At 43.4% G+C, this 27,035-nt stretch overlaps 2 protein-coding genes across 2 annotated transcripts in view; one reads left to right on the forward strand and one right to left on the reverse strand.

Moving 5' to 3' along the window:
* Positions 1-27,035, forward strand: part of LOC119163154 (uncharacterized) — a 511,564-nt gene that overhangs the window by 219,609 nt on the left and 264,920 nt on the right. The gene's annotated exons all lie outside the window — the stretch shown is intronic.
* LOC119165554 (uncharacterized) lies at positions 7,559-25,933 on the reverse strand. The gene is made up of 5 exons (XM_075874055.1): positions 25,754-25,933; positions 22,433-22,569; positions 22,302-22,369; positions 11,051-11,140; positions 7,559-7,795 (listed from the first exon to the last, which is right to left on the reverse strand). The coding sequence occupies exons 1-5, from the start codon at positions 25,889-25,891 to the stop codon at positions 7,644-7,646; spliced, it is 585 nt and encodes a 194-aa protein (XP_075730170.1). The 5' UTR covers positions 25,892-25,933; the 3' UTR covers positions 7,559-7,643.

Consider the following 27,035-nt stretch of genomic DNA (forward strand, 5'->3'; position numbering starts at 1 on the left):
GGTGAAACCACCAAGTGGTTGGCGGTAACTACAATAATGATGTAGAACAATAAGCGTGGTGAGATGTCTAGAAAAAACAAGGTAGAGTTAATGACTTCATAATGGAATAATTGGAAGCGCAAACCAATGGGACACAAGAGAAGAGACAAACAAGCGCAGATTTCAACTGGTTTATCAGAAACTTCTTTAAAATTTTTCCTAATGGCTGCAGACGCCTTTGAAACGTATTGTTCTTGAGAGAAAACAACAAAACATCCTTCCTTATCAGCAGTAACAATCCTCAAGCTATTAGACACAAAGAACGAAATAATCAGGCCCAGTCTACAGTGTACCCCGCCCTCGCATCCTTTTGGACAACGATGAAACACATTTCTTAACACAATGCAAACTGTCCGCTTCCGGAACTCTCTGTGCTACTGACCGTGTCAAGGCAAGCTTCTCAAATTCGTCAGGGGTAGATGCAGGGCAAAACTTGGGTCCCATTTGAAGAACACGAAGGTGCTCTTTGGGTACCTGGCCGTCGCCCAGTACCAGGATGTCCCGCTTTTCACTAGGCAACTGCCTCCCTGTTTCCAGCGTAGGCCTAGTCGCATTCCACAGTACCTCAGTGTAGGTTTCAACCACGTTGTTCCACGAAGAGAGTTTTTCGCCACGGGCACAACTTGCAATCGCAGGCAGTTTTTAAACACATAGGCCTGGCGATACCACTCGGAGCGAATAATCCAAGAGAGACGACGAGCGTGAGAGGGAGAAGGAAGCAGCCATCCACACAAGGTCTGAAGTTCCGTCGGGCACATTCGCTGCCTGGAGTGCCAGGAAGCACATCTCGCTCCGCATACGCAGACCGCTATCAAAACCATCAACAATGAGGGATTGAAGAGACCAAAATTAGAACACATAAAAGAGTCCCTGTTCAAAGGGATGAATTGCCGTAGGGTTGACAGGCGGGCTAGTTGGTACAAATTCATAATGGAATAATTGGAAGCGCAAACCAACGGGACACAAGAGAAAAGACAAACAGCGCAGACTTTGACTGGTTTAAACAGAAATTTCTTTAAAGTTTTTCCTAATGGCTGCAGACACCTTTGAAACATATTGTTCTTGAGAGAGAACAACAAAATATCCTTCCTTATCAGCAGTAACAAGCCTCAGGCTATTAGACACTAAGAATGAAATAATCTGGCCCAGTCTGTAGTGTACACCCACCCTCGCCTTCTTTTTGGACAATGTTCAAACACATTTCTTAACACAATGCAAACTACCCCTGACGGATTTGAGAGGCTTGCTATGACACGGTCAGTAGCACAGAAAGTTCAGGAAGCGGACAGTTTGCATTGTGTTAAAGAATGTGTTTCAACGTTGTCCGAAAAGAATGCGAGGGCGGGTGTACACTGCAGACTGGGCCCGATTATTTTACTTTTTGTGTCTAATAGCCTGTGGCCTGTTACTGTCGATAAGGAAGGATGTTTTGTTGTTCTCTATCAAGAACAATACGTTTCAAAGGCGTCTGCAGCAATTAGGAAAAACTTTAAAGAAATTTCCGATAAACCAGTTGAAGCCTGCGCTTGTTTGTCTCTTCTTTTGTGTCCCGTTGGTTTGCGCTTCCAATTATTCTATTATGAATTTGTACCAACTAGCCCGCTTGTCAATCCTACTGCAATTCATCACTTCAAGCACGGGCTGTTTTATGTGTTCTAATTTTGATCTCCCTGAATCCTCAGTGTTGACGGCTTTGATAGCGGTGTGCGTATGCCGAGTGAGATGTGCTTCCTGGCATTCCAGGCAGCGAATGTGCCCGACGGAACTTCAGGCCTTGTGTGGATGGCTGCTTCCTTCTCCCTCTCACGCTCGCCGTCTCTCCTGGATTATTCGCTCCGAGTGGTATCACCATGCCAATGTGTTTAAAGACTACCTGCGAGTGCAGTGTTGTGCCCGTGGCGAGAGATTCTCTTCGTAGAACAACCTGGTCGAAACCTACACTGAGGTACTGTGGAATGCGACTACGCCTAGGCTGGTAACAAGGAAGAAGTTGCCTAGTGAAAAGCGGGACATCCTGGTACTGGGCGACTGCCAGGCAACCGAATAGCACCTTCGTGGTCTTCAAATAGGACCCGAGTTTTGCCCGCCATCTACCGCTGACGGATTCGGGAAGCTTGCCTTAACACGGTCAGTAGCACAGAGAGTTCAGGAAGCGGACAGCTTGCATTGTGTTAAGGAATGTGTTTCAACGTTGTCCGAAAAGAATGTAAGGCCGGGTGTACGCTGGAGACTGAGCGCGATTATTTCGTTCTTTGTGTGTAATAGCATGAGGCTTGTTACTGCTGATAAGGAAGGACTTTTTGTTGATCTCTTTCAGGAACAATACGTTTCAAAACGTCTGCAGCCATTAGGAAAAACTCTAGGGAGGTGTCTGATAAACCAGTTGAAGTCTGTGCTTGTTTATCTCTTCTCTCGTGTCCCGTTGGTTTGCGCTTGCAATTATTCCGTTATAAATTTGTACCAACTGGCCCGCCTCTCAACCCTACTACATTTATTGACATCTATATTGACTCACGAGCAGTTCTAGCTGAAATCTAGAAGCGAAGATATGATGCTCAATAGAGCAGTTTTGACGGTGTGTTTGCTGACGGCCCATAAGGAGCATGGGGCCACATGCATTGGCAGAGGCAAAACAGCAAGCGGCCAAGCAGCCATGAGAAGGACTATGCACCCTTACCGGGGTATGATTTCGCATAGGTGCATAAAGGCATAAATATTTGTTTGACGTGTTGTGCCAGAGTGTGTTGGTTAGACGACGTCACTTTGTAATGTTCATTACAAGGATAACTGGGTGAAAAACGTAGAAACAAAGAGAGCGAACGCGTTCTTTTTTCACAGATACCGCCATACTGCAGTATCAACTGGTCCGGCAGTCTGTGTTATTCTTAATGCTCCCAGTGTAGCATGCTCCCATTTTTCGTTTGGAAGTAGAAATCTGGTTCAAGTTGTCGCCGGTCGTTAATCACCGATACCTATTGGCGCGTTTGACTGAATCGTACTTCAAAAGAACGTATTCGGCGTCTGTGAGATGCTTTAGCACGCGGCTAAAAGTCGTTCGTCTTACGGAGTTGAGTCCGTAGACAGCGTGAATCGACAGACGTAGTATACTTTAATGGTTGTTAAACGAGGAAATTCATTTCAGGCCTGTTGCATGACTTAATGAGATGCCAGCATTTAGCTTAATGTCAAAACTTGCCAGAAAGGCCGGGCAAATAGTCACAGCAGTAGATGTTTCGGCAAATGCACAGTGTGGAACCTCAGTCGAGGTTCAGCAGAATGCAGGTCCGAACAACGCACCGAAGTGTGTCGTCTGTATTTTCTGTGTTGCCTCGCGCTGTTAGCATGCGCTGATCTGCGTGACACGAACTCGATGCCAATGTTTTGCTTTGATTAATCACCAATGATTCAGTCTCGTTGCGTGCGCTCACTGGCAAATATATCCTAACTTCTGTGGTGCTTGGGTGTGAGCTGACGCTGCGACCTTGTTAGCACCAAATATCTTCATTTTGTTTCGGTATCAAATGTGACAGACAAGCGAACGGCAATTTTGCAAGACGGATGGCTAATATCAGTGAAGTGATATATGGGGTTTAACGTCCCAATTCCACCTTAATAATATGAGAAATGCCGTATGGAAGGACTCCGGATATTTCGACCACATGGGTTTTTTTTAACGTGCACTCAAATATGAGCACACCGCCTTACAGTTTTTCGCCTCCATAAAAAATGCAGCCGCCGCAGCCGGGATTTCATGCCACGACCAGTGCGTCAGCCGGTATTTTTATTTATTTATTTATTGCATACTGCCAGCCACCTCTTGGTGGCCAAGGCAGGAGTGATACAAACTTTCATACTTGCAGCCACATATAACACTACACTTCACGGCACAGAAATAAAATCACCACATAACAGGTTTGCGTGGAACATGAATACTCGGCTTACAGGAGCAACACAAGAGCGGTATAGAAAATACAATCCAAATTTTTGTTCCTAACACGAAGTATAAAAACATCATTAGAAGAATTGAAATCTGCACATACGACCAGACAGATTTTACTACAAACAGGCAGTGGCAGCTGATAAGAATGCGTCGGGCGCTGCGATGCTGGTGACGTCATGAGGTAGTTCATTCCAGTCGGAAATTGTTCGTGGAAAGAATGAATATCGCCGAGAATTTGTTTTTGTAAGCGGCACCACTTTGGTGTTATCATGCTCGTTCCGAGTTTTTCGCGATGTATTGCACTGCATGTAAGTGTGAAAGGCGAGTCCTGAGTGTCCGTACCATCATATCAGCGACCAGTGTTCATATGGTATATACGTGATGGCAGGTGGTAGATATAACTAGCTGAACGTGGCGCACTTGAAATCACACCACAAGTTCGCCGAAATGCACACCGAGAAGTATCCTTTCCTGTGGAAAACAGAAATTTTAGAGACAGAAAGCCAATATGACGTTTAGGATCTCAAGCATGTCAGCTATTTTTGCTCGACGTAGCCACAGATTTTATCATCATTAGAAGAGAAACAATCTTTTGTTCAAAAGTAGTTTGCTATGAAATGTAGCTTGACGCACCCGAGGCTGGCATAGCAAAATCTTACCAATAATAAACTCAAACTTATCTTCAATGCCGTATTTGATTTCTCCGGTCATCTTGTGCACAGCTACATTCAAAGCAATTACGAAGCACTTTTACACTTTTTATACTTTTTACTCCGGTCATCTTGTGCACAGCTACATCCAAAGCAACAACGAAGCACTTTTACACGCACATTTTACAGCAACCTACTTAATATTGCATTCCTCATTGTGTATCTGACACAGTCGGCTACGCAATATTTGAAGTAGGACGTCCTGAAAAATCTCAAACAGACATTCTCATCCGCTGCACGAGCAGCATTGACGGGCTTTATGGACTGCGTTGGCTTATGTATTGCTTTCTAAGCATCATTGAGTGATTACACATTTTACTTCCGCATTTACAACGACTAGTGACGGAATCTTAAACGAATCCGAAAGCATTGCAATATCGAGCCTTATGTGCAATGAATTCCCTAATCAAGATTTGTTTGGTTCTGGCTGATAATAACTTGCCTACTACCGCCCTGTTCTTTGCCTTATCTTGTTCTGCAAAAAAATGCTTTAGAAGGGCAGTTTTCTGCGGTGTCCAAAGAGGCCTCCTCTTGTGCGCAGACGTAGGGAGATGCGCTCAGAGACGCTTTCAAGACTCGGGCGACTGGTTACCACGATATTCGTTTGTACGTAGAACTGCACGTACGATCAGTCGGGTAAAATTTTGTGCATTCACATAAGACAGCGAGTGAAATCGCGGACAGGAGAAGACGTTTGTGGTGTTGTGATTTTATTCTTGTGTCTGACCCCAGTATTCAGAAATGCTCCTCGACTAGACTTTCACCCTTCACTTGACAGAGTTGAGCACTGCATCGCTGCTCGGCTGAAAATGATGCTGGGCTTCTAAAAAATTGCAGCAGGTTATCGCGAATATGCAGTGATTTGCCATGCGTGGAGACGGCAATCTCATTCGCTTTCGCAAGCGAAGGTGAAGTGTTGAGTGAAGGGACGTTCTAGAATACGTTGGTGAGTTTTCCACCCTGTTTTTTTATAATACGTAAAACTAAATCTTCTCTCTGTTATTCTTTTACTTCCTGCAATTACTTCTTTCTTGCTGTGACATGCAACAGATAACGGGCAACATACTAAACGGTAGTATGCTTAGTTTGAACTTAGGTTATAATAATTCTACTTATAGTGCGCTTAAAGATCTCGTTTGTTATTTTACTGAAGGCGCGTGCTTTTCTGAGACAACATGCACGAGTAATATAACATAGTAAAGCGCTTGTCTGTAGATCTTCTCTGGTTTCCCGTCTTGAGTTATCGCTGTACGTACTTCATTAGGTACGAGGACTCCATTTCAACCGACGCAGTCTTGCAATTTTTAATGCCCCTCATAAATGTTGCCACGTTATACACAACGCTTTCTTTGAGAGAAATGAATTCGATGACTTCCTGATATCGCTTCCTTGCTGTGACGCACAACACAAAACAGGTACTATAGTAAACGGAAATATGCTTAGTTTGAACTCAACGTGGGATCGTTCTTTGCAGTTTTCGGCATAATGGCCTGACACTCCAGATTGTGCAGAAGTTTTGTGACCACGACAGCTTTGCGAGCCGCTGACATACCTCTCGCATTTAAAACAACGACGTGGGTTAGGTATATATGGCCTGGTCGAAGTCTTTGTGTACTAAGTTTGAATAGTTTCTGGCAGATTACTGGAAGCGAACGTGAGTATTAGGTGTTTTGTTGGCGTTTCCTAGTTGTCTCTTCTGATGATGATTCTTTGTATAATGGTTACATGCTGACTCTTCCACCCCTCCAGAAGTATCGCTTTCGTCAGGCCAAGCAAATCAGCGTCAGACACCACTCCACGAGTTTAATTTTTTGCTCTGTGTGGTGTTACAGTGATTGGAGTGTCCCAAAAGTTGAAAGATTGGGTTTTTTCCTTCGTTGATTTCAAGCTGTTTTTTTTCTCGAACTCCGACGAGGAGGTCTCCGCTGGACATTTTGGTAACTTTGTACTCGGCCCCAAGAGTTTCTGTAAGACACCTGGCTACTACAACGGAGGATACAGTTCTGGTTTGCTTGCCACTTTTTTCACTATATATGACAAGAAACTGGGGGAAGTTTTAATTTGAACAGTTGAAAAAACCAATGTATTCGGTGCGTACGCAGTTTAAGGTGGTATGATCACCTAACAGAGGAAAAGGTCTATGTATGCCTGTTTAATTTTCTTCAGAAGCGTTGGCATCCACCCACCGTGCAGCCCAACGCAGGGACGCTTCAAGTTTATGGATGCTCAAACCTGCAGACGCCAGCCGTACAATGCTACTATAACCCAATGCTCCCAGACCAAGGTAAGCTATGCGCGAAGGGTTAATCATAGCCGCCAAGAAGTTTGGCAATAAACGCAAGAAAGTAAAAGGCAGGGCAAATGAAAAGTGAGAGATAAAGACAAAGATCTAGGGACAGACAGAGATAGGAAAAGGCGGCTGCCAACTTCTCCTGGGTGGGTCAGCCCAGGGGTGCCGTCTACGTGAAGCCAGTGCGAAAGGGGTGTGGTGAATCTGCCTGGGGGCCTGAAAGGTCCAATCACTCGGCATCGGCTGAACCACAAGAATCCTCTTTTACGCGGACACGGCTCAACCAGGCACAGCCAGGCGTTGTAGAGGCCGAAACCCCCTGTTAGCTCGGTTCCATGGTATCATTACACACCAAACACTTGCTTTCCCAGACACCCCTGCGGGGACCACTTTTAAGACGGAAACATGGCATATGTAAAATTTAACCAGACGTTCTGCGACACAATTCAGCCGGAAGTCGCATCCTTTTACCTGTCTATTTTCATACTAATTACAATTGTACATTCCACCGTAGATTGGAAATGAAAATTACCTTAATGACTATTTAGTAGGCGTAGCCAATTGACAAGAAAGCAACGATTCTGTATGCGAAGCATCTGTTTATTGCTACGTTGTAAGCAATTACAGACAACAAGTTGACGCCTACCTCCTATCTATGAAGCGTTCACTTGCGTGGTATGGTCATATTCTTACAGTCTGGACGGTAAGTAAATATGCCACTTCCAGCTACACGACGAAAGTGTCTTCCGCAGTGTCGATCAGGAACAGTGTCAATGTAAGCGTTTCTAACGCGAAGTTCGTAATAAGTCACTCCATCTATGAAAGAAAGGAAAAAAACGTAAAGAAAAAACTAAACGAAGGCAGCCACAGTCGTGCCCCATAAAACATCCAAATTGATATGTGAATTGTATTGAAGGTATCGATCCATTTATTGTCGTCTGGAAAAAATTATACAGAGCAAACAAAAAAACATCATAATGAACGACTTAAGGATCCTCACTACAGCATATTTATATCTATCAGGGGCCATCTAGGCTTCTGTTGCAGGGATTGTGGATGCAAACGATTGTTTTCCAAAAAACAGTACTAGCAAGAAACAAAGAAACAAAAAATCAAGAATAATTGAAGCAGCAGAAGTAGAAGATATCAACTAACTGATAGGACTAACTGATACATGAAATGGTTAAAACATGTCTTCCTTAACCCTTTTACAAAAAAGAAATTGGTTACTTGAAGCATAGTTGACATGCATAGTGCGTGATTGTGGGGCTCCACATTAAGGAACACGGAAAAAAAATAGCGGCTCCAGGCATCATTCTCTTTGGCCGTCGAGTCAATACCGCCAAACGACAAGCAAAAGTCACCAATTCTCTTCAAACTCAGCAAAGAAACGTTGCCACTCTAGATAAGTATGGCATAACTATAGTAATAAATATCGCAAATTATGTTTCACCCCGTATATGCAGTACAGTTTATAACTCCTACATTATTTGGACAATATTCATTGCCAGCTGTGTCTTCAAGTTCCCCATGGGAGACTTTGGAGTGCCTTATTCTATAACTAGCCGTGAGGCCCGATTGGTGGCGAAAGAGTTACCACTCGTTATGAGTGGAACGCTCATGATATCCCTTAATTGCGATGCGCTCATTCGAAATCCGAAAATGCGGTTATTCTTTAGATTAAAGCGTCAGAGTTGTTTGTAGACAGTTTTAGATTCATATGAACCTATAAAAACGTTTATTAAAAGTAACTTGAGAGAAGTCCCGAAGAAGCCAATCGTTACTGATTATTGTACCTTTGGGTGTGAACTAATATAGTACCGGGTGACACTGCCCATTTACTATAGTTCCTCTTCATGCATGAATTCAATGCTTCAAAGCATAAAAATGGACGAATAGACAGAATCTTATGTAGCAATTATAGTACTGTGCACACTCACCGAGAACGGTGAAATATACCTAATACCAAATTGCACACGCGCCAAGTATCTCCTTACCGCTCGTACATACCCCTAAGTTCATTATCCCATATCATTTTCCTGACAACACGGAAGGAACACTATTCGTAATTGCTGGAAAACCCAGCACAGCCAAGCGTACTTTGGCGAAGAACTTTCCTTTAAATAGAGGGTTCGTCGACGCCTTCTACAGTACGCCAAAGCCACATTTGGTACCTAAGGCGAACTATGAAAGATCATGCTTCATCTTATTGCAAATTACAGGTTAGTTAAGGTTATAGGACAAAAGACTCTTTCCGCTTCGGTCTTTTAGATTGGAAGTATCTGAATCCTGATGGCTCCAGCGGTGAGTGTTGAGAAAGGGCATACACCAGGAGTGTGTCTGAATGCTAGCAGAACCATGTCATGTGGTAAAGTGTGGAGTGTTTTCTGCTTAGCGGACATGTATTGGCGTATATTACCGGGCACAAGTAGTGCCAAGAAACTGTACACCAAGACCGGAGCAGTGAGAGGCTGCGCTGTCCTGCTCTAAACCTGAAGAACAGCTCAAGCTGATCGACAGAGCTTCCACGATGGCAAAGGCCACATGGGCCCTGGACTGAGGGCTCCACTTTCACCGGAAAAAATGTAATACATTTTTGCGTTCATTCCGAATACAAGCGCCTCATGCAGAATAGTTGTGTCGAATTAGTATCAGTTGTAGTGAATATAAAGCGAAGCAGTGGCTACAAGAGAGGGATGGCATGTGTTGTCTTCCTGGATGTACACGCTGGAACAATGAAACTGACTTTTCTGAAAGCACTGCGTAACGTTCCCATTGAGTGCACTACGCTTTTTGAGCAGTCAAGCTCCTACTAAATATTCGCTTCTCTAAATTTTTTGAGGGTTGTCTACAGAAGCCAGTTTTCTGGTCTGCCCGCAAGGTATGAAAATGAAGTCTGCATGCCAAACTGAGGGTACTGCAGCAGAAAAGTTGGAGCCATGGGCAGAACATGTGGCCTAATGGTCATTTAGCCATTGCACATGTAAATCTTGAAATAGGTTTAGCACACCTCAAGATCTCAGTCTACAACAAACCCGCCTCGCTGCACTCTCAGCAGTCCGCTCACTTACACTTTGCAGGGAGGTTGCTGGCAGGCACCCTAGTATGTCCAGACTTTCAGTTAAATAAGAAAAATGGTGCATGTACTGAATTGCACGTAAAGTTCGTCTTCTACTGAGAAGTTCAGAACCGAGATAATGCGAAAAATCTGTCGCCCATTTCTTAACAAGACAATGACCTAATCACTTCAAATTCGCAATGGCGTCGTTCATACTTTTTGTAACCACCGTCAAAATTTCAATCCGGCAAAAAGTAGTCACTAGTGGCAAGCGTATCAACACATGACCTCATTTGCTTTTTGTAGTATCTTTAACGTCAATATATACATGTGCCAACATGGGAAAAATGAAAATCAGTTCTTAGTCAGCACTGTTGTCGTGCCTTTCTATCTTGTGTGTACGAGTGACTGAAGTAAGAAAAACGGCACATGTACTGAATTGCGCGTAAAGTTCGTCTTCCTATGACAAGTCTAGAATCGAGAAAATACAAGAAAACTGTCACCAATTGTTTGACCAGACAATGACCTAATCACCTCGAATTCGCGATGGCGCCAATCATACTTTTCTCAGCAGCATCGAAATATCCATTCCAGCATATGTAGCCTTAGTAGCAAGCGTATGAAATCTTCACTTTATTTGATTTTTTAGGTATTTTTAGCGTCGGTATATGCATGTGCCCACGTGTGAGAAAATTAAAATCAGTTCTGTCAGCTCTGTTGTCACGCCTTTTTTATTTTGTGTGCCCGAGTAAGTTTCGCGCTGTTTTTTTTTTGTTTTTTTATTGTCAGCATGAACCAACTAGCCGGTGCCTCAACCCTGACACCTATTTCACGGCTGTAACAAATTCAATTACGTTTACAAATATTAGCGTTTGTGTTGTGAATTTGCACTGAACTGAACACTAGAATGCTTCGCCCTAGCAAGCCATAGTAATGTAAGTAGCCACAGAGTGTTTTGCAATATATTGAAATGATCCTATGTAGCAAAAAAAAAAGTGAACCATGAAGCATACTCCCTGTTGGATGGATCATCACAACACCACACGATGCATTTTTAGCCATGTAGAGCAATGTTTCTGTACCAATAAGTCTCGATCCTAAGTCTGAAAGTAGAAAACAGTCTGGCTAAAATCATAAGCATTATGAACACTTGAGAGAAAGAATACATTAGGAGAATGCGAAACCTCACAAAATGATTCATAATTGTCGTGATGTTTGCAGTTGCCTTCCTTTATTCTATACATACGTCTTTCTACATCTAACGCAATGTTTTAATGGTGAATAAAAAGCTTTACATTTTATAATAACATTCCGCGGCCTATCGTTGAGATAGCTCTGCGGAAAATGGACACATGCTGAGTGACCATCACTTTGTATATCTTTAATAATTAGCAGCGATTGCTGCCGACATCAGGGTTCCTGTATTGTCACAGAAAAGGGTATGGAGACCTGCATCACCGTATGAGGAAGATTTGTAATAATTTAACAACCGGTGAGAATTGTATGTTTATTTCAATCACAGTTACAAATCTAATTAGTATATTTTTTGTGAAGATCAAGCTCAAATATCTTTGTAGCCCTGCGGTGAATTGAAATCGGCAGATCATTGGCTATATTAGGTTTACAGTTCTTGGGGTCGTGCCATCTTGCCAAAAGCTGGAGGCACTTTCTGATGACGAATCTCAAAAGCATGACGTTTAATAACACAGCATGAGAGAGAAAGAACTTTTTAAGCAAAAACAATTTCATAGCGAGATTCACCAATACTGCAATGACGTATTTCCGTCACGAAAGTGACGTTCAAAAAATTCGCCACATCAGAAGACAAAAAAAAAGTCTTTCAATGGGAGTTCAAACCTGTGACCTGTGGATCTGCGACAACAGATGCCGCGCAGGTTGTCGATTATGGTGAGGTTGCATTCTTTGCAGGTGTATGAAAACCGACCATCATATCTGCTCATGTCTTCTCACAGCATTCTTGGTATAATGAAGGACGGCATCATGACTATGACAATCGTGATCATTTCTTTCAACGCGTCGTGTCTGGGCGTCCATCCCATTCGGCGCGTTTATAATAGAAAAACTTCAATTTAGTCAACGTCAAGAACACCCCTAGGTGGTGGCTCTACTCCAAGCGTCGCGGTCACTGATGTAATTCCTTCATAGTGACGCATGTCAACTTTAAAGAACGAGCGCTGTGGCTCATACTCGGTTTTAGGTGAAGGAGAAGGCAGTGGGGCCTCGTTCTACAGACAGACAGCAGAACTTACGTTTGCTTCTTTTGAGGGTTTGACCAAGAAGTCAGTAGTTGTGCTTGATTTTTTTAATTTTTTTATTAATATTTTTTCATAGGCGTTTTTATAGTGTCCCACTTCATTAGCGAGTGTATTTCCAGATAGTAAGACCAGGCAGATGCCATTTTTCTCACCTCGACCGGGGGCTTTCCTCTGGTCTGCTTCTCTTCCTTCACAGGAATTACCAGTCGGCTTGTTTCTAGGGAATGGCATTTAATCCGTGCCTGTGACATTAGTCAGCGCTTTTTCTGTCCTAGTGTCTTCTTCTGTAGTTGCATCGTAACTACTCGTAGTCTTGCGCTAAGCAAATACATCGACACCGGTGCTAACGATTTCGTGATGAGCACCGCACTGGCATCTCAACTGAGGAAACTTACCACACCGTGGCAAGGAACCCAATTGCGCACGACAGGTGGCCATCTGTGCACGGCACGTATTTCAATCCTTGCGTCGACATTCACGGGGTATTTCTTCGTATTCCGCGTGTGATCTCAGCCAATCACTCTGGGACTGGACTTTTTTTCGTGAATACGGTGCAGTCATTGACCTCCGTAAATTACTTGTGTCGTTTGAGAATCTGCTTAGTGCTACAATTACCGATACGCGATTCTCGAGGAGAGCGCTCTGTGCGACTGACGATTCTTTAACTCTCCGGCCTCGAAGCAGGCTCTTTGTTAAGGTATAATTGGGCCAGGACGTGTCTGAATAATTGCGCAGGCTGACTTGTCTTCTTATTTCGCCACAAATTTGCGTTGCGCGAGGAATCGTCCAACCTAGCAAAAACATGCTCATGTCCTAATCATGAACTTGAGCGACGAATGTTGCCACCTTGTAACGAGACAAACTGCTAGTGCATATTTCGAAGAACTTGCCGATACTGAAGGTTCGTCCACGTTAGCTTCCCTTTTGTCGAAAAACCAGTCTGACGAGGCCTTCGCGAGCACTCTCGACGTGAACGAGGGTCTACCTTCGGCAGAGCGATAAAGACTTTTGCGTATACTCGGCTCATTTCGAGACTGCTTTGCTACAACGTCGAGGCTTAACCAGACGCCATTTGCCCAGCATCGTATCATTACGGAACCCGCAGAGAGACCTATCCGACAACATGCCTATAGGGTGTCCCAAAAGGACCAAGACGCTAAGCGTGACTAAGTCCAACAGATGCTTCAAGACGACGTCATCCAGCCATCCACCAGCCCCTGGGCTTCGCCAGTTGTATTAGTAAAGAAGAATTGGATCGTACGTTGCGCTTTTGCGTTGATTACCACAAATAAACAAGGTTAACGAAAAAGATGTTTATTCTCTACCCCGGATAGATGACTGACTATACCTTATACGCAATGCTAAGTTTTTTTCCTAATTGAATTTGCGTAGTGGCTACTGGCAAATCACAGTGGACAAGCGTGACCACAAAAAGAAGGCTTTTATTACTCACGATGGCCTGTACGAGCTTAAAGTCTTGCCTTTAGGTCTATGCTTAGTGCCAGCTAATTTCCCAAAGATGATGTATACGGTTTTCACGGGGCTCCAATTGAAATCACGTCTGGTTTATTTTGACGACGTCGTGGTTTTTGCAGAAACGTTCTAACAACACGTCCAGCACCTTCAGGCAGTTCTTCAGGCAATTAGAACAATGGGGCTTCCTGTCAAACCAGAGAAATGCCATTTTAGATACGAAGAACTGAAGATCCTTGGTAATGCTGTGAGCCATGCCGGCAGCTGCCCAGATACGGACAAAACCCACGCCGTTGCCGCATTTCACGTGCCCACAAATAAGCACGACCAAGCCAATTTATGGGGCTCTGTGCGAACTACAGAAGCTTTGTGAGAAACTTTTCGAAGCTCGCTGAACCCCTAAACAAGTTTACAAACGATGGTGTTTCGTTTGTTTGGGGTCCAGTCCTGCACCGTGTGTTTGACACCCTTAAAATTGTCTGCAGGCTCCACATGTATTGGGTCCTTTTGATGAAAGCACCGACACGGAGGTGCACAATGACGCCAGGACTGGGAGTGGTATTAGCTCAGTGGCATAATGGCGCCCAGTGCGTGATCGCTTTAGGAGCCGAACGTTATCCCCAGTGGAGAAGAACTATTATTCGACCGAAAAAGAATTTCTTGCTGTTGTCTGGGCTATAACTAAGTTTCTTCCATACTTGTATTGCCACCCATTTAGGGTAGCTGGCGACAACCATTCTCTTTGTTCCCTCGCGAGTCTCAAAGATCAGCCAGGTCGTCTAGTACGCTAGAACCTTCACCTACAAGAAGTCGACGTAACCGTCATTCATAAATCTAGGCCGAATCATACTGACGCTGACTGTCTGTCACATGCACCAGTCGAAAACAAGAACACTGGCCTTAAAGACGATGACACTTTTCTTTCTGCCGTATCAGCAAGCAGATTGGCTTAGAAACAGCATGACGACTCGAAGCTCATCCCGCTCATTGTCTACATAAAAGGACGCGATTGTCACCCTCCTCAAATTTTCGCACGCCCCCTTTCCTCCTGCAGTTTCCGAGATGAAGGGTTTTATAAAAAAATGCTGCAGTGAAAATTCTTGCCCACAAGTGAAGCTGTGCCAACTGCAAAAATGGCAGCTGCGGCAGCCATCTTACTAGGGGAATGATGAGCTGTTGGCATTCGGCGATTCATAAGGAGCCACGCCCAACTAGTTTAACTTGGCAACCTTTTCAGGTCAGATAGGACTCAAAGGGCGTCCTTGTGTTACTAGCTTCTTTTTTTTAGTAAGCCTCAAATTCAAGGCAAATTTTTTTGGAGTTTAAGTCATCGATACTAGTCTTGGATCATATCTTCGAAAACAAAAATATTTATTGATTTTTAAATTAACGTAGCCAGCGACTAACAAATGAAAGCCACTTGATGTCTAAGTGGGCACTACCACAAAAAAGTGCCGCCATATCCACGAAGTGAATGATGATGAGTGGGCGAAGCTCCGGAGGTAAACCTGGTAAACCATGAATCCTCCGTGCATTTTGCCCACTCGATTTTATTGCAACGCTTCCCCTAGCGTACGTCGCCGCACTATATCGAACGATGACACGCGCCATATGTGGCATCATTCCTATTTTATAACACCTCGCATCTTTCATAATCAACTACACGTACCGCCGTCTAGTTTATAACATCTTGCATCTTTTGGACGGACGGACGGATGGACGGACGGACGGACGGATGGACGGACGGACGGACGGATGGACGGATGGTTGGATGGACGGATGGACGGATGGACGGTTGGATGGATGGACGGACAGACGGACGGACGGACGGACGGATGGATGGATGGACGGATGGATGGATGGACGGACGGACGGACGGACGGACGGACGGGCGGACGGACGGATGGACGGATGGATGGATGGATGGATGGATGGATGGATGGATGGATGGATGGATGGATGGATGGATGGATGGATGGACGGACGGATGGATGGATGGATATGGCTGTACCCTTTAGATCGGGCGGTGGCTAGCGTAATACTTAGAACTGAACGAGAGGTGGCTACATACAGGGGACGCACAGCCCACGCCTTAAGGAGCTTCGCTCCTAAAAAACTTTGATTCTACACATTCTGCGCATTTGCTTGTTGCGCCATCCTTATTGCGACATGTTCGGGTCATGAAGAGGCACCGTCCGGGCAACTCAGTTATGCGCGCACGCTGCAACGGATTCGCCGCTCCTACTGCTGGCCACGTCTCGCAAAGACTGTGAAGCACTACGTTTGCACATGCCACGACTGTCAGCAGCGTAAGATTCCACCTTTACTACCAGCACGACTGCTACAACCAATAGAGCCACTGAAGGCGCCTCTTTATCACATTGGCATGAACTTTCTGGGATCATTTCCCACGTGTTCGTCTGAAAACCACTGGATTGTAGTCGCTTCTGGCTACTTAACATGCTACTGCGAAATTAAAACGCTTCCGAAAGCTACTGCAGCAGACGTCGCCCATTGTTTTGTTAACAACCTCGTTCTACGTCACGGTGCGCCAGCCGTCGTCGTAACTGATCGTGGGACAGTTTTTACTACGGAGATGATGCAGGAAGTCTTGCGATTAAGTGGCACAAAACATCGTAAACCAACAGATTGCCACCACTAGCAAACATGCTCACTAATCGACTTAACAACACAACTGTCCACATTCTGTAAATGTATGTGGACATCAACCACAAGAACTGCGATGATATCCTTTCTTACAGAACGTTCGCGTGTAATACTGCTGTACAAGAAAATACTGGTTTCACACTTTTTTCGATTAGTCCATGGTCGGGAGGTGACAACAATGCTCGACGCCAGGCTCCTTTTCGACAACTTGGGATTGTATTCTTTAGATGCCGCCAAGCTCGTGCAGTGCGCAGAGGAAGCCTGTCAACTTGCTCGCCGTCGTATTCAGTGTCACCAAGTCGCAGGCGCACGCCGCTACAATCTTCGTCACCATGAAGTTATTTTCAAGCCTGGTAAGAAAGTCTGGGTCTTGACCCCTATTCGACAGCGTGGCCGTTCAGAAAAGCTGCTTCGTCCCTACTTCGGCCCTTACAAGGTCGTACGACGTCACGCCGATGCTACGTATGAAGTTCTCTCAGAAGGCACTTCGAGACGTTCTCGTCACTCCTCGCAAACTGAAGTCATTCACGTTTCAAGGCTCAAATCGTACTTTTCGTGCTGCGACTCACCAGTGGAGTGACAAGCTTTATTGGTGACTTTGCGTAGTTGTTTTTTTTTCTTCTTTTTCTTACTTTCTTTCCTATTTTTCTAATTTGAATTCGTTCTTACAACTGACAGTGCTGTTTCGCGTTACGTCATTTGTTTTGCTTCTCTAGTAACCTTCTTCTCATTTTTTCCTTTTTTGCCTTCATGCAGAGCATCAAGACGATGCTTCATGGGAGAGGAGGGGGTAATGACACTTGTCACCATTGAAAAACGAGCGCTGTGGCTCATACTGATTTTTGGGTGTGAAGAAGAAAAGAAATTTTTGTTCCTCGGGTTCAAGTCAACTCCTCGCTGTCGGGCTTGTTTTGTTCGCGACAATTTCAAACAAAGCTCTGCGACACCCACCAGTTTGGCCTGGCTTTCTATCCACGTTGTCCAGTCACGCTCACCCCGAAAATAATTATGGCCGATCAAATGAAAAATTCGACTTGCGCTGGGTTTCCTTTGGTTGGGCAGCGGTGTTCAATAACTCGAACATGCCGCAAGTTGGCGACCTCAAGCCCAGTTCGGCGTTTATTCACTCACGTTCTTCATGCCGTCACGTAGCTTTGCCCGGTTTTGCACTTGCCTATGTCCACAAGAGTTTGCTGAATCATTAGTGATAGATGTTAGTCGTCCGGATGGGGATGCATGACTAAGTGTAAACGTTGATGCGTCCAACTTAAGCGGCGTTACAGCTGTGCAGCACCACTTTACATTGTGCTAGCTCTCATATCAATGTACAATAAACGACAGCTTTTGTAAGGACACGTTTTGCTTTCGTGTTTTACCGATTTCTATGACGGAGCGATAAAACAGAGATTTTCATAAGTATTTGCTAATGCTTCTGCCTAAATTTCCTGCGAACTGACGAAATTCAACTGTCCGCGCTCCGCGTTCAATGAAAACACAGCACTGTGTTAGACGCCGCAGAGCTAACGCAGGCAAGTCACCGTATGTGTACGGTGACTTGCCTGCGTAGCAAGTCACCGTATTCGTAATAAATATATATCAAGACACCCAAAACGCCAAAGTATATGTAGTGTCTTTTTTTCTTTCTTTCTTTCTTTCTTTCTTTCTTTCGTTCTTTCTTTCTTTCTTTCTTGCCTCCTCGTTGGCAGACCAGTCTTTTAGAAATGAATGTTTACTAACTAGCTCAGTTCTGTTATTCTAAGCACCTCTCATTGTTATTTCGGTCGCTTTTGTTCTAAATCTACTTATTATTATCCATTTCCTTGTTATCGCTCTTTCTTTCTCTCTCCGCATTTGTTTCTACTCGTCTCCTGTCTTGTCAGTGCTATGTGTTCTTCCTTCTTCTATCAACGTTTGCTTTTTTCTCACCATCCCCTCTCCTCCCCTTGCTCACTTCTCCCCAGCCCTTGTTACACTACGTGCACAGCAGCAACTTTGACCAGTTGGCTTAAATTCAAGCGCGAAGGCTTGCTTGAAGTGCACTGATAAACGCACTACTTTAACAATACTACGATGGCTGGATAAATGAATGAAGACATTATTGTTTCGCAGTATAGGGAGGCCCCCTACTCTCCATCCCCGGCACACATGCGTAAGTGACGGGGGCCGGCACCTCTGAGTTTAGAAGCAGGTGAAGAGGTTCCGACTCCTTGCGGATTCTTCTGCCAGGTAGATTGCTTGTTGCTACTAATCAGGGTCCTCGCTCCGCAGCAAGGCTTCGCAGGCCTCTCTACAGTTAAACTTTCACTTAGCTCCTGGAAAGCCATCACACTCCCATAGTATGTGGCTGAGGGTTCCTCTTGCCTCACAGTGCTTGCGTATATCGGTTTGTCTATTGTCTTTCTACACATGATACGCCCAGACCAGGTTTAAGAACTTGGCAGCTTGCGAGTGCCATCATGCGCCTGCCTCCCTATTGTTTAGGCTTTTATTCGAGGAGGCACTGCTTTCCTAAGTAGCCGATAATTTTAAACGATTTCAGTGAAATTTTGTTGACGATCGTCCTTGTTCTGGCAGTCAAGCGACTCCGCAGACACCCGGAAGCAGAGAGCTCGAGCTAACTCGTGGGCCGCCTCGTTGTCAGGGATGAATTTGTGCGCTGGGGTCCAAATTAGGCTAAGTTTTCTGTTTACCCATCTACCGGACAGAACCATTGCCGCTTTTGGCGAGATCCTACCTTTGATAAAAATCCAGATGATCGTCTTGCTATGGCCGATTATAAAATGATCTTGCGTTCCAAATTAAGTGAGCGCTTTCGCAAGTTCTTCAGCTGTTTCCGTTTTGAAGATTCTAAAAGTGGCAGCCGATACTGGACACCTTCTCTGTGGAATTTCAAGGTGACAACCACGCCCGATTTGCCACTTGCCGCGTCCCCGTACGCAGCTGACTTCAAGTCCATTAATCGAAATCTTTTCATTACAGTTTGTGCTCTCTTTTGCTCCTCTATGCATGCACTATGGGGTGCGTGCTTCGGGGGAGGAAGGGAAATATTTAATTTTTCTCGGCAGTCTTTCAAAAAGGTTTATTATTTTACTTGTGGTTTCCTATCGGTTGGCCGGCAAACAAAATTGAGGACAACTCTGCCCAATCTATCTATCTATCTATCTATCTATCTATCTATCTATCTATCTACCTATCTATCTATCTATCTATCTATCTATCTATCTATCTTTCTATGTATCTATCTATCTATCTATCTATCTGTCTATCTATCTATCTATCTATCTATCTATCTATCTATATATATATCTACTTATCTATCTATTTATCAGTCTATCTATCTATCTATATTTACCTATCTGGCTATCTATATCTATCTATCACCACAATGTCCGCCGCCACCTCTAGGCACTCCTTATTCTTCGCATCACTTCTCTTGTTAGTCCATAGAGTGATGTCATCCACATACATACTGAATTTTCGCATCTCTATGTTTTTTAAAGCATCAGAGAGGTCCCACATTGCCATATGGAACAGACAAAGAATTCACCACTGTGGCACATTCTTGGAACATAAATAGATTGGGGGCGATTCAATGTTTTGAAACTTTAAGCAGACAATTTTGTCTGACAAAACGTCCTGAATCTAACCCTAAGTTAGCGCTCCTATCCTGCATGGTCTTCCGGAAATCAGAATCGTGAGTAACAATATCGAAGGCTCTTGTCAATTCCAGGCTAAGAATTACTTTAGCATCTATGGAACGCGTACCGATTATATCTTGTTTGAGTTGGAGCAACATGTCCTGCGTGCCCAAGCCCTGTCGGAAGACGACCGTCTACAGCGGCTACAAGTCATTATTTTATGTGAAACACATTAGTCGGGTCTGAGCTACGTGTTCTTCAGTTCTCCTTATCACGAGTTTAGAGAAATATGTCTTTAATTTACTATTGTCGCGAGTTTGCCTGGCTTTAGAATTAGAATTACTGTTGCCGACTTCCACTGGCTGAGTAGCAGGTGTTTAGCCCGAATTTCTTACATGTACGTCGTCATAGCGCTGATGGAAGCGTTGTGCAGGTTTCCTATACTTCTGTTCGTTATTCCTTCAGTGCTCGGGGAGGAGTTGGTTTTGAGTGCCATTATTACTGCTCTAACATGTGCCTCCGGGATGCGTGCATCGAGCGTTGTTTGGGATCCCCGTTATACATCAGGATATTGGTACTGCGAGTATCACAAGTGTACAGGGAGGCTGGGTTTTGCTTTGTGACAATTTCAAATAAGCGTTGTGTAAAGAAACATCATGAAAGGAAAAACTACCAAGTCTGCGCAGAACGTGCAGCACACTGAAAGCAAAAGCTGGGAGTCGGGCCTTTCAATGCCTTTTCTGAGGACTCGCTGTGTAACTGCTACAAGCACTATTGCTGGGCCTCCACTACGTCTATAATGATCCTAATTTTGTGCAGTAGGGAGCAATTTACTATTTCATTATTCGTCCTTCTTCGGAGAAGCTTGGCATATGGTACACATTTGCAATAAATTTGGGGAGATTTTCGGCACTGTCTCTGACGAAGACGGACATATATGCTTGAAGTTTTTTGTATTAGGTTGAAGCACTCAACAACCCACTTGCTGAAAGTGACATTGTGTGACTCCTGGTTGTTTGCTTTTTTTTGCTGTTCTAAAACGCTGTATTATTCACACTATCGCGATTTCTTTCCCAACTTATTGTCTGCCAATAAGGTCAGTTCGCCTCGCAGTTTGAAATACGGGCTCAGCAATGTGTTAAAATACTTGGTGTCGCGCAGGTGAGCCAAGGTTTGAATGCTTTTTGTTCGTTTTTTTTACTTCTGTAATTTCTGTTTTTATTTTGCGCGTTAGTGGTTAATAACAATGGTGGTAGCAGTGGCGGCGGTGGAGAAGTACGGCGCACGCGGCTGATTTTGTGTTCTCAAAAGAGGTTTTGCTGTAAAAATGTGTCATTTTATACGAGTAGATATGACACTTGTTTTCGAATAGAGGGTTCGAGTGCCAACTTGCCAAACATTCTCTTTTTTGCAATAAATTTTTTTCTTTTGTTGTCTCCGCCACTTTGTTTCTTTCTTTATTTACCTCTATGTATTTGTTCGCTCATCTATTAAAGTTATCCTATGTGGTAGGATTTGCCCTAATTTAGTGGCGAATACTCGTTCATAGTAATAATAAATTTCGGGCACTACTCCACAATTGTCGTGTAGCCAGAGCAGTTTCACTGCCAAAATGCTGTTGCGCAAAAACATTAGCAGGTATGACTGCCAGTAATGTGGTCAGACTCTGTGCCACATACCTGTTCAGAGCCATGTCACTCTTGTTAATTTGCTTTTAAATTCTGGTTTATCGAATTCTTCCGCACTTTTTCACGTTTTTCCAAAGAAACATTATTATTGTTCTTATCTAATTTCTGTCTATTTTTATCAAGCGTTGTACAAAAAATATCTGCAATAAGGTACAGTGTGGCCGATCCGACTTGTGGGTATGAACAAAGATCTTCTAGGCGACAAGACAAGACAAGACAGTTTTCGGGCACAACTCCACAATTGCCGCCTAGCCAGAACAGCTCTTTGCTGCCAAATGCTGTCGTGCAAGAACTTTAGCAAGTACGACTCCAGTGATTTACCAAAATTCTTTCGCATATGCCTGTTCATAGTGATGATAGTTTTCAGGCACAACGCTACAATCATCGCCCAGCCACAACAGCTTCGCTGTCAAAACGCTGCTGTGCAAAAACCTTGACAAAAATGAATACCAGTAAAAAGCGTGGCTGTCAGTGTAATTGCGTCCACTAATTAAAGTATAGTATTCAAATTATTTACCGTACCGATGGCGTACACGTCCATCAAGTTCCTGTGTCGTACATGAAACTCTCCCTGAAGGATTATACTGCGTCTACAAATCATAAGAATGAAAAAAATTATGTATATGTGAAAGAAAAAATTAGGAAAAGCTTACCTTTGTTCATTGTGCAAGAATGTCCTGTTGTAAACAATATATTGTGGGGTGATGTCACGCATCTGATTGTACTGACACCTAATGGTGCCCTGCTTGCTGATTTTATACGTCCACATTTTCTGGGACGTGTTTACGAACTAAAAGGTGAATCAGCCAAAAAATAATATATTAAAACAATGCAAGCAATGTAGTAAAGTTACTAAAGATTCTGCTAATATAGCTGGTTGTAGTGTGTTCATAGAGAGAGAAAAATAATTTTTGTGTAAGAAAGATAACTCAGGCGGTGTACAAAAATTATTGATTTGATATTTCGCGCGGGCAAGAATAGGGGGAAGAAAAAGACGGGAGGAGAAAGGCGCTAAATTGAATTCTAATTTTTATCAAGAAACAGAAACACAACTGAGATTGGGGGGGGGGGGTGATAGACAACAAGAGGGAAGGCAGGGAGGTTAACCAGGCATTTGCCCGGTTAGCTACCCGACGCTGGGGAAATGTGAAGGTGGCATAAAGATGAGAGAGAACGGAAAGAGAAGAGAAAGAGAAAAAAAGAGGATTGTCAGTCAATCGGCTGGCGCGTATGCAGCGGTGGCACTACACGAAAGAAAGGTGGTCACGTAGGCCTGTAGTCCTCAAAAAGCACAAGACAGCTTTGACTGCTTTGTGAGCCGACGAAAGGCTCACTTGTTTCAGTAGCAGTTGCTACTGAAACAAGTGAGATTGAGTTTTCAAGCTAGTATGTAGGGACATGCGCTGGGAGAGATTTCATTGCGCGTACGCATTCGACAGTCAGTGCACAATATCTATAGACCATGAGATAGACAGCAGAGCCTACTATACTCGGTGCTTAATCAGGCAGTCTTAAATATAAATTTCCTATACTTTCCAAATTTGTCAACAAATTCAATTGTGTAAGTCAACCAAATACATGAAGAAATTTTCGAGAACTGTAGTCTTTTCAGTTCTAGTGATTTCTAAATTTGTGACGCCGACTATACTACAAAAGCTTGTCTAGCCGACCGAAACTATTCAAATATCCGCAAATAAATCATTTCGCACAACTGCGTGGTCAGAAGGAGACTAAGGCGCTTAAGACACCATCAATTGATAAAGGAATCTGCTTGGTAGAAGGCATGGCATGGTTATAAAGCACGTGTTTATGGTCACATGGTTCAAGTTGAAATAGAATAAATTACATAACTTTCATGGAGACACAGTTATCGCGGTATTTACTTTCCACTTGATCGCATCTATGCCACAAATAGGTTGCTTTCATTGGGGTCTTTATAAAATGAAAAGAAATTTTTCATCTCCTGAAAGTTGATTAAGACAGACCGGACACAGGAGGAACACGGGTGGGGGACGCAAGGCTAGAATAATTCAAGAATAAAAAGTTTTTAGATGCCGATGATTTCTGAAGAGGAGGCATCTTCTGAGATGCATGTAGACTGAATAAATGTAAGCGTTACGAGGTATCCGAAAGTTTAAAGCACTGAGTAGTTGTGCACACAACATTGGCTTACCAGGGACGTTGACTGCACTTGTCATTTATTGTTCAACTATTGGCTCAATGGTTGACATAACGATGGCCCAGCTGTATGGTCACAACGTCTATTTCTCCCTAAATAAATTGAGTAAGCATTCATTGGCGTAAGCATCAGAGGATGACCTACGCTATACGGCAGGTTGAGTAGTAACGTCGGTATATAAGTAACGGCTTCAGTGACACGTTCGAGTAGCCAAACACAGCAAAAGTAAGCACGTTCCCGTGCTTATAGTTACCGTGAAAATCCTTAAATAGCTTCAACTGTATTTCTTCGGTGTCGTAGATTAAGATAGGCTGTGTAGTATTTTTGTCACTTGTCAGCATATCTTGTGCCACAGTTTCAAGTAGGTGCGACATTTTATTGTGTGGCAAAATTTCATACCAGGCATGTCAAGTTGTTCGCGTGATTTTATTGATAAATAGATAGATAGATAGATAGATAGATAAATAGATAGATAGATAGATAGATAGATAGATAGATAGATAGATAGATAGATAGATAGATAGATAGATAGATAGATAGATAGAAAGAACTTGGGTAAAACAAGTGCAACATTGTGCTTTGTTCAACACTACTTTGGAAACTCTTTGGGAAATCTTGCAACGTGCTCCAAAAGCTGGCTCCTATGCCTTACTTGTGGGGTGCCACTGCTAGCTGAAGAAGCCAATGGAAACACCTAAATAACGTTTTCTATTATGGCAATTTGTCCCCATTTGTAATTTACCTTTAAGAAATGTATATTTGCTAGAAGAAGACAAAAAATTAACACATAAAATGTGTCGAACCTAGGCGATAACGATACCAAATAAAGTTAGCACAAAAGACAAGTGGTAACGAAAAACTGACGAAAGTTATTTTGACGAAAGATATATACAGAAAAAGAAGGAATAACAAGAAAAAACTGCATGAACTGTAGCACAGTCAAAGGGAGGAAATTACAATGATTGCTCGCCCCGATACAAGAATTCATATTTAACTTGATAAAAGCAGTATTACAATAGAAGCGTGACTCAACGCTTGCTGACCCACGTGTTTTTAATTTTTTGTTCTTGGCACAAAAAGCTTCATCGTTCTCAGGATCGTTTTTCGGTGAATAATTTGCGACACCATAAACGTGTGCTACTTGTTTGCCAGGGTTTTACTTGAATTTCACCTAAGCGTGGTCCTGTTCTCGCGCTGTTTCTAAGCAGTCTCACGAAAAAAATGGCCTTTCAAGACACCTTTCACCAAAAAACGGCAGGAATACGAATATGAAAGCTTTCGAATAAAAAAAAGTGTCCGTAACGAAGATTGTGCGCTCGAGCAGTTCCAGCTTCGCTGAACAAAAGTCCTCCTGTCAAAATTTCGACTCAGCCACAAAACTCTCATTCACGGCTTTTCATGACATTCTTATGCAGCACACAGACACGTAACCATTGTAAAGGTTTTAGCACGTTTTCTGCGGGAAATTCACCGTTTCTCTAAAATTGAGCACGGATCGAGGAACATACGAGCGGCACAAGGTTGACGAGAACGGCACTCAGCCCGTGAGCAGTTTTTTACTCATCAACACTTCACTCAACAGCACTTCATATACTGACATCTTTGGTAGGACGTCACATTTAAAACACTTGTATGCTCTAAAATATGGCCTGGGCGCCTTTTTTGTGAAGTTTCCGGGTGTTAAAGAGCGTCAAAAGTGTCAGTGTTCTTCGAATAAAGTTTATTACCAAACCGTTAGGATTTGTTCATTACAAGCTTTGCAAATTCACTCAGCGTGAATAAAACCATTACTTACATCCTTCATGCAGTATATGGTCGCACGACATTTTGGAAGACAGCCTATAGAACTTGTGGAATCCGTGAAAAAAAGGATCAGAATTGTCAGAGACACTCGCAGTTGCATCGGATGACAGCTTACGACTACCTGTTTCATTGTGGGCTTCAGGTGAATTCTTTCTGTACTGAGGTATTTTGAGCGAACAATGTTGGCTCGCGTTTTTTTTCTACGGGCTCTCCAACAACAGAACTCAGCGGTAAACAATAGCACTCTCATAATATTTCATTTTTTTCAAAATTTCAAATTACTTGGAAACGAATTCCGCTTTACAAAATGCTTTCACGCACGTATTTCGCCACTTTAAATGGCAGGTGTTCATCAAATGAAGAGCTATTCTCGCATAAACCTTTGTGCTAGAGGTCTTAAGTGCTTTAAGAAGAATGTCCCGCACTGCATTTGACCTTCTTGTTGTTCAACGGCTTAGAATTTCAGAAGGCCTGGCAGTTCTGCTATGAAACCGTCCACCGAGAAGCAAGGGTTTTTTTCTCCCCGCCCTTTGCCTACCTTCTGGTTATTGTGTGAGTTCTGCTAGAGCTGTTTTTGTGGTGGCGGGACATGGGAAAGCTCCAGCATCCATTGGATACAGTAAAAGAAGCGGTGTATAACAGACCACATGCTGCTTTCACAAAAAGAAGCTTCAAAAGCAAATAATAATATTATAGGCACGCACGGGCACACAATGAAATTTATAAGGGCACTATGAGGGGGGGGGGGGGGGCAAAGTTTCAACGTGTAATAGTCGAGCAAAAACAGCAAGAAAGAAAATGATGGAAGCTTGCGATGAAAAGTTTTAAAACAGATATATGTGCACCAGGGCCGACGTTCTGAAAAGCGGACAAGTCTTTTTGAAGGCTGCAACTGATTTATTATCGCTTGTGTGTGTATGCTTCATACCTTCTCCCCAATGCAAACAAAGAAAAAGGAGAGGACAACAGCAAAAAGGGGAAGGCAACAAGAGGCTGCTATGATAAATTGTATCAATCAGAAAAAATAGTATTTTGTGAAAATAAGAAAAGGATAAAAAGAACTCACCGCCTTATCCACTAAGTGAATGACGTTGGAGGATTTTGCTCGGAGATTATTGTGTGAAACTCGAATCTTTTATACACATCTCTAATTATCATATATGGGTGACATAACGTTTTATACGTGCATTCCATACATATTGCTCATTCATTTACGTTTGAATGCACTATATACATTACGATGAACTATACACAAGAGATATTCTTTCCTAAAG

The sequence above is a fragment of the Rhipicephalus microplus genome, chromosome 9 (assembly GCF_043290135.1).
Source record: "Rhipicephalus microplus isolate Deutch F79 chromosome 9, USDA_Rmic, whole genome shotgun sequence".
NCBI classification, from domain to species: Eukaryota; Metazoa; Arthropoda; class Arachnida; order Ixodida; family Ixodidae; genus Rhipicephalus; species Rhipicephalus microplus.

Coding starts and splice junctions, on each gene's coding strand:
- LOC119165554 (XM_075874055.1), bottom strand. CDS start 25,891: ATGAAACAGGTAGTCGTAAGCTGTCATCCGATGCAACTGCGAGTGTCT. Junction 22,370..22,432: donor TTCTTGCACAATGAACAAAG/GTAAGCTTTTCC, acceptor TATGATTTGTAG/ACGCAGTATAATCCTTCAGG. Junction 11,141..22,301: donor GATGGACGTGTACGCCATCG/GTACGGTAAATA, acceptor TTCTACTTTCAG/ACTTAGGATCGAGACTTATT.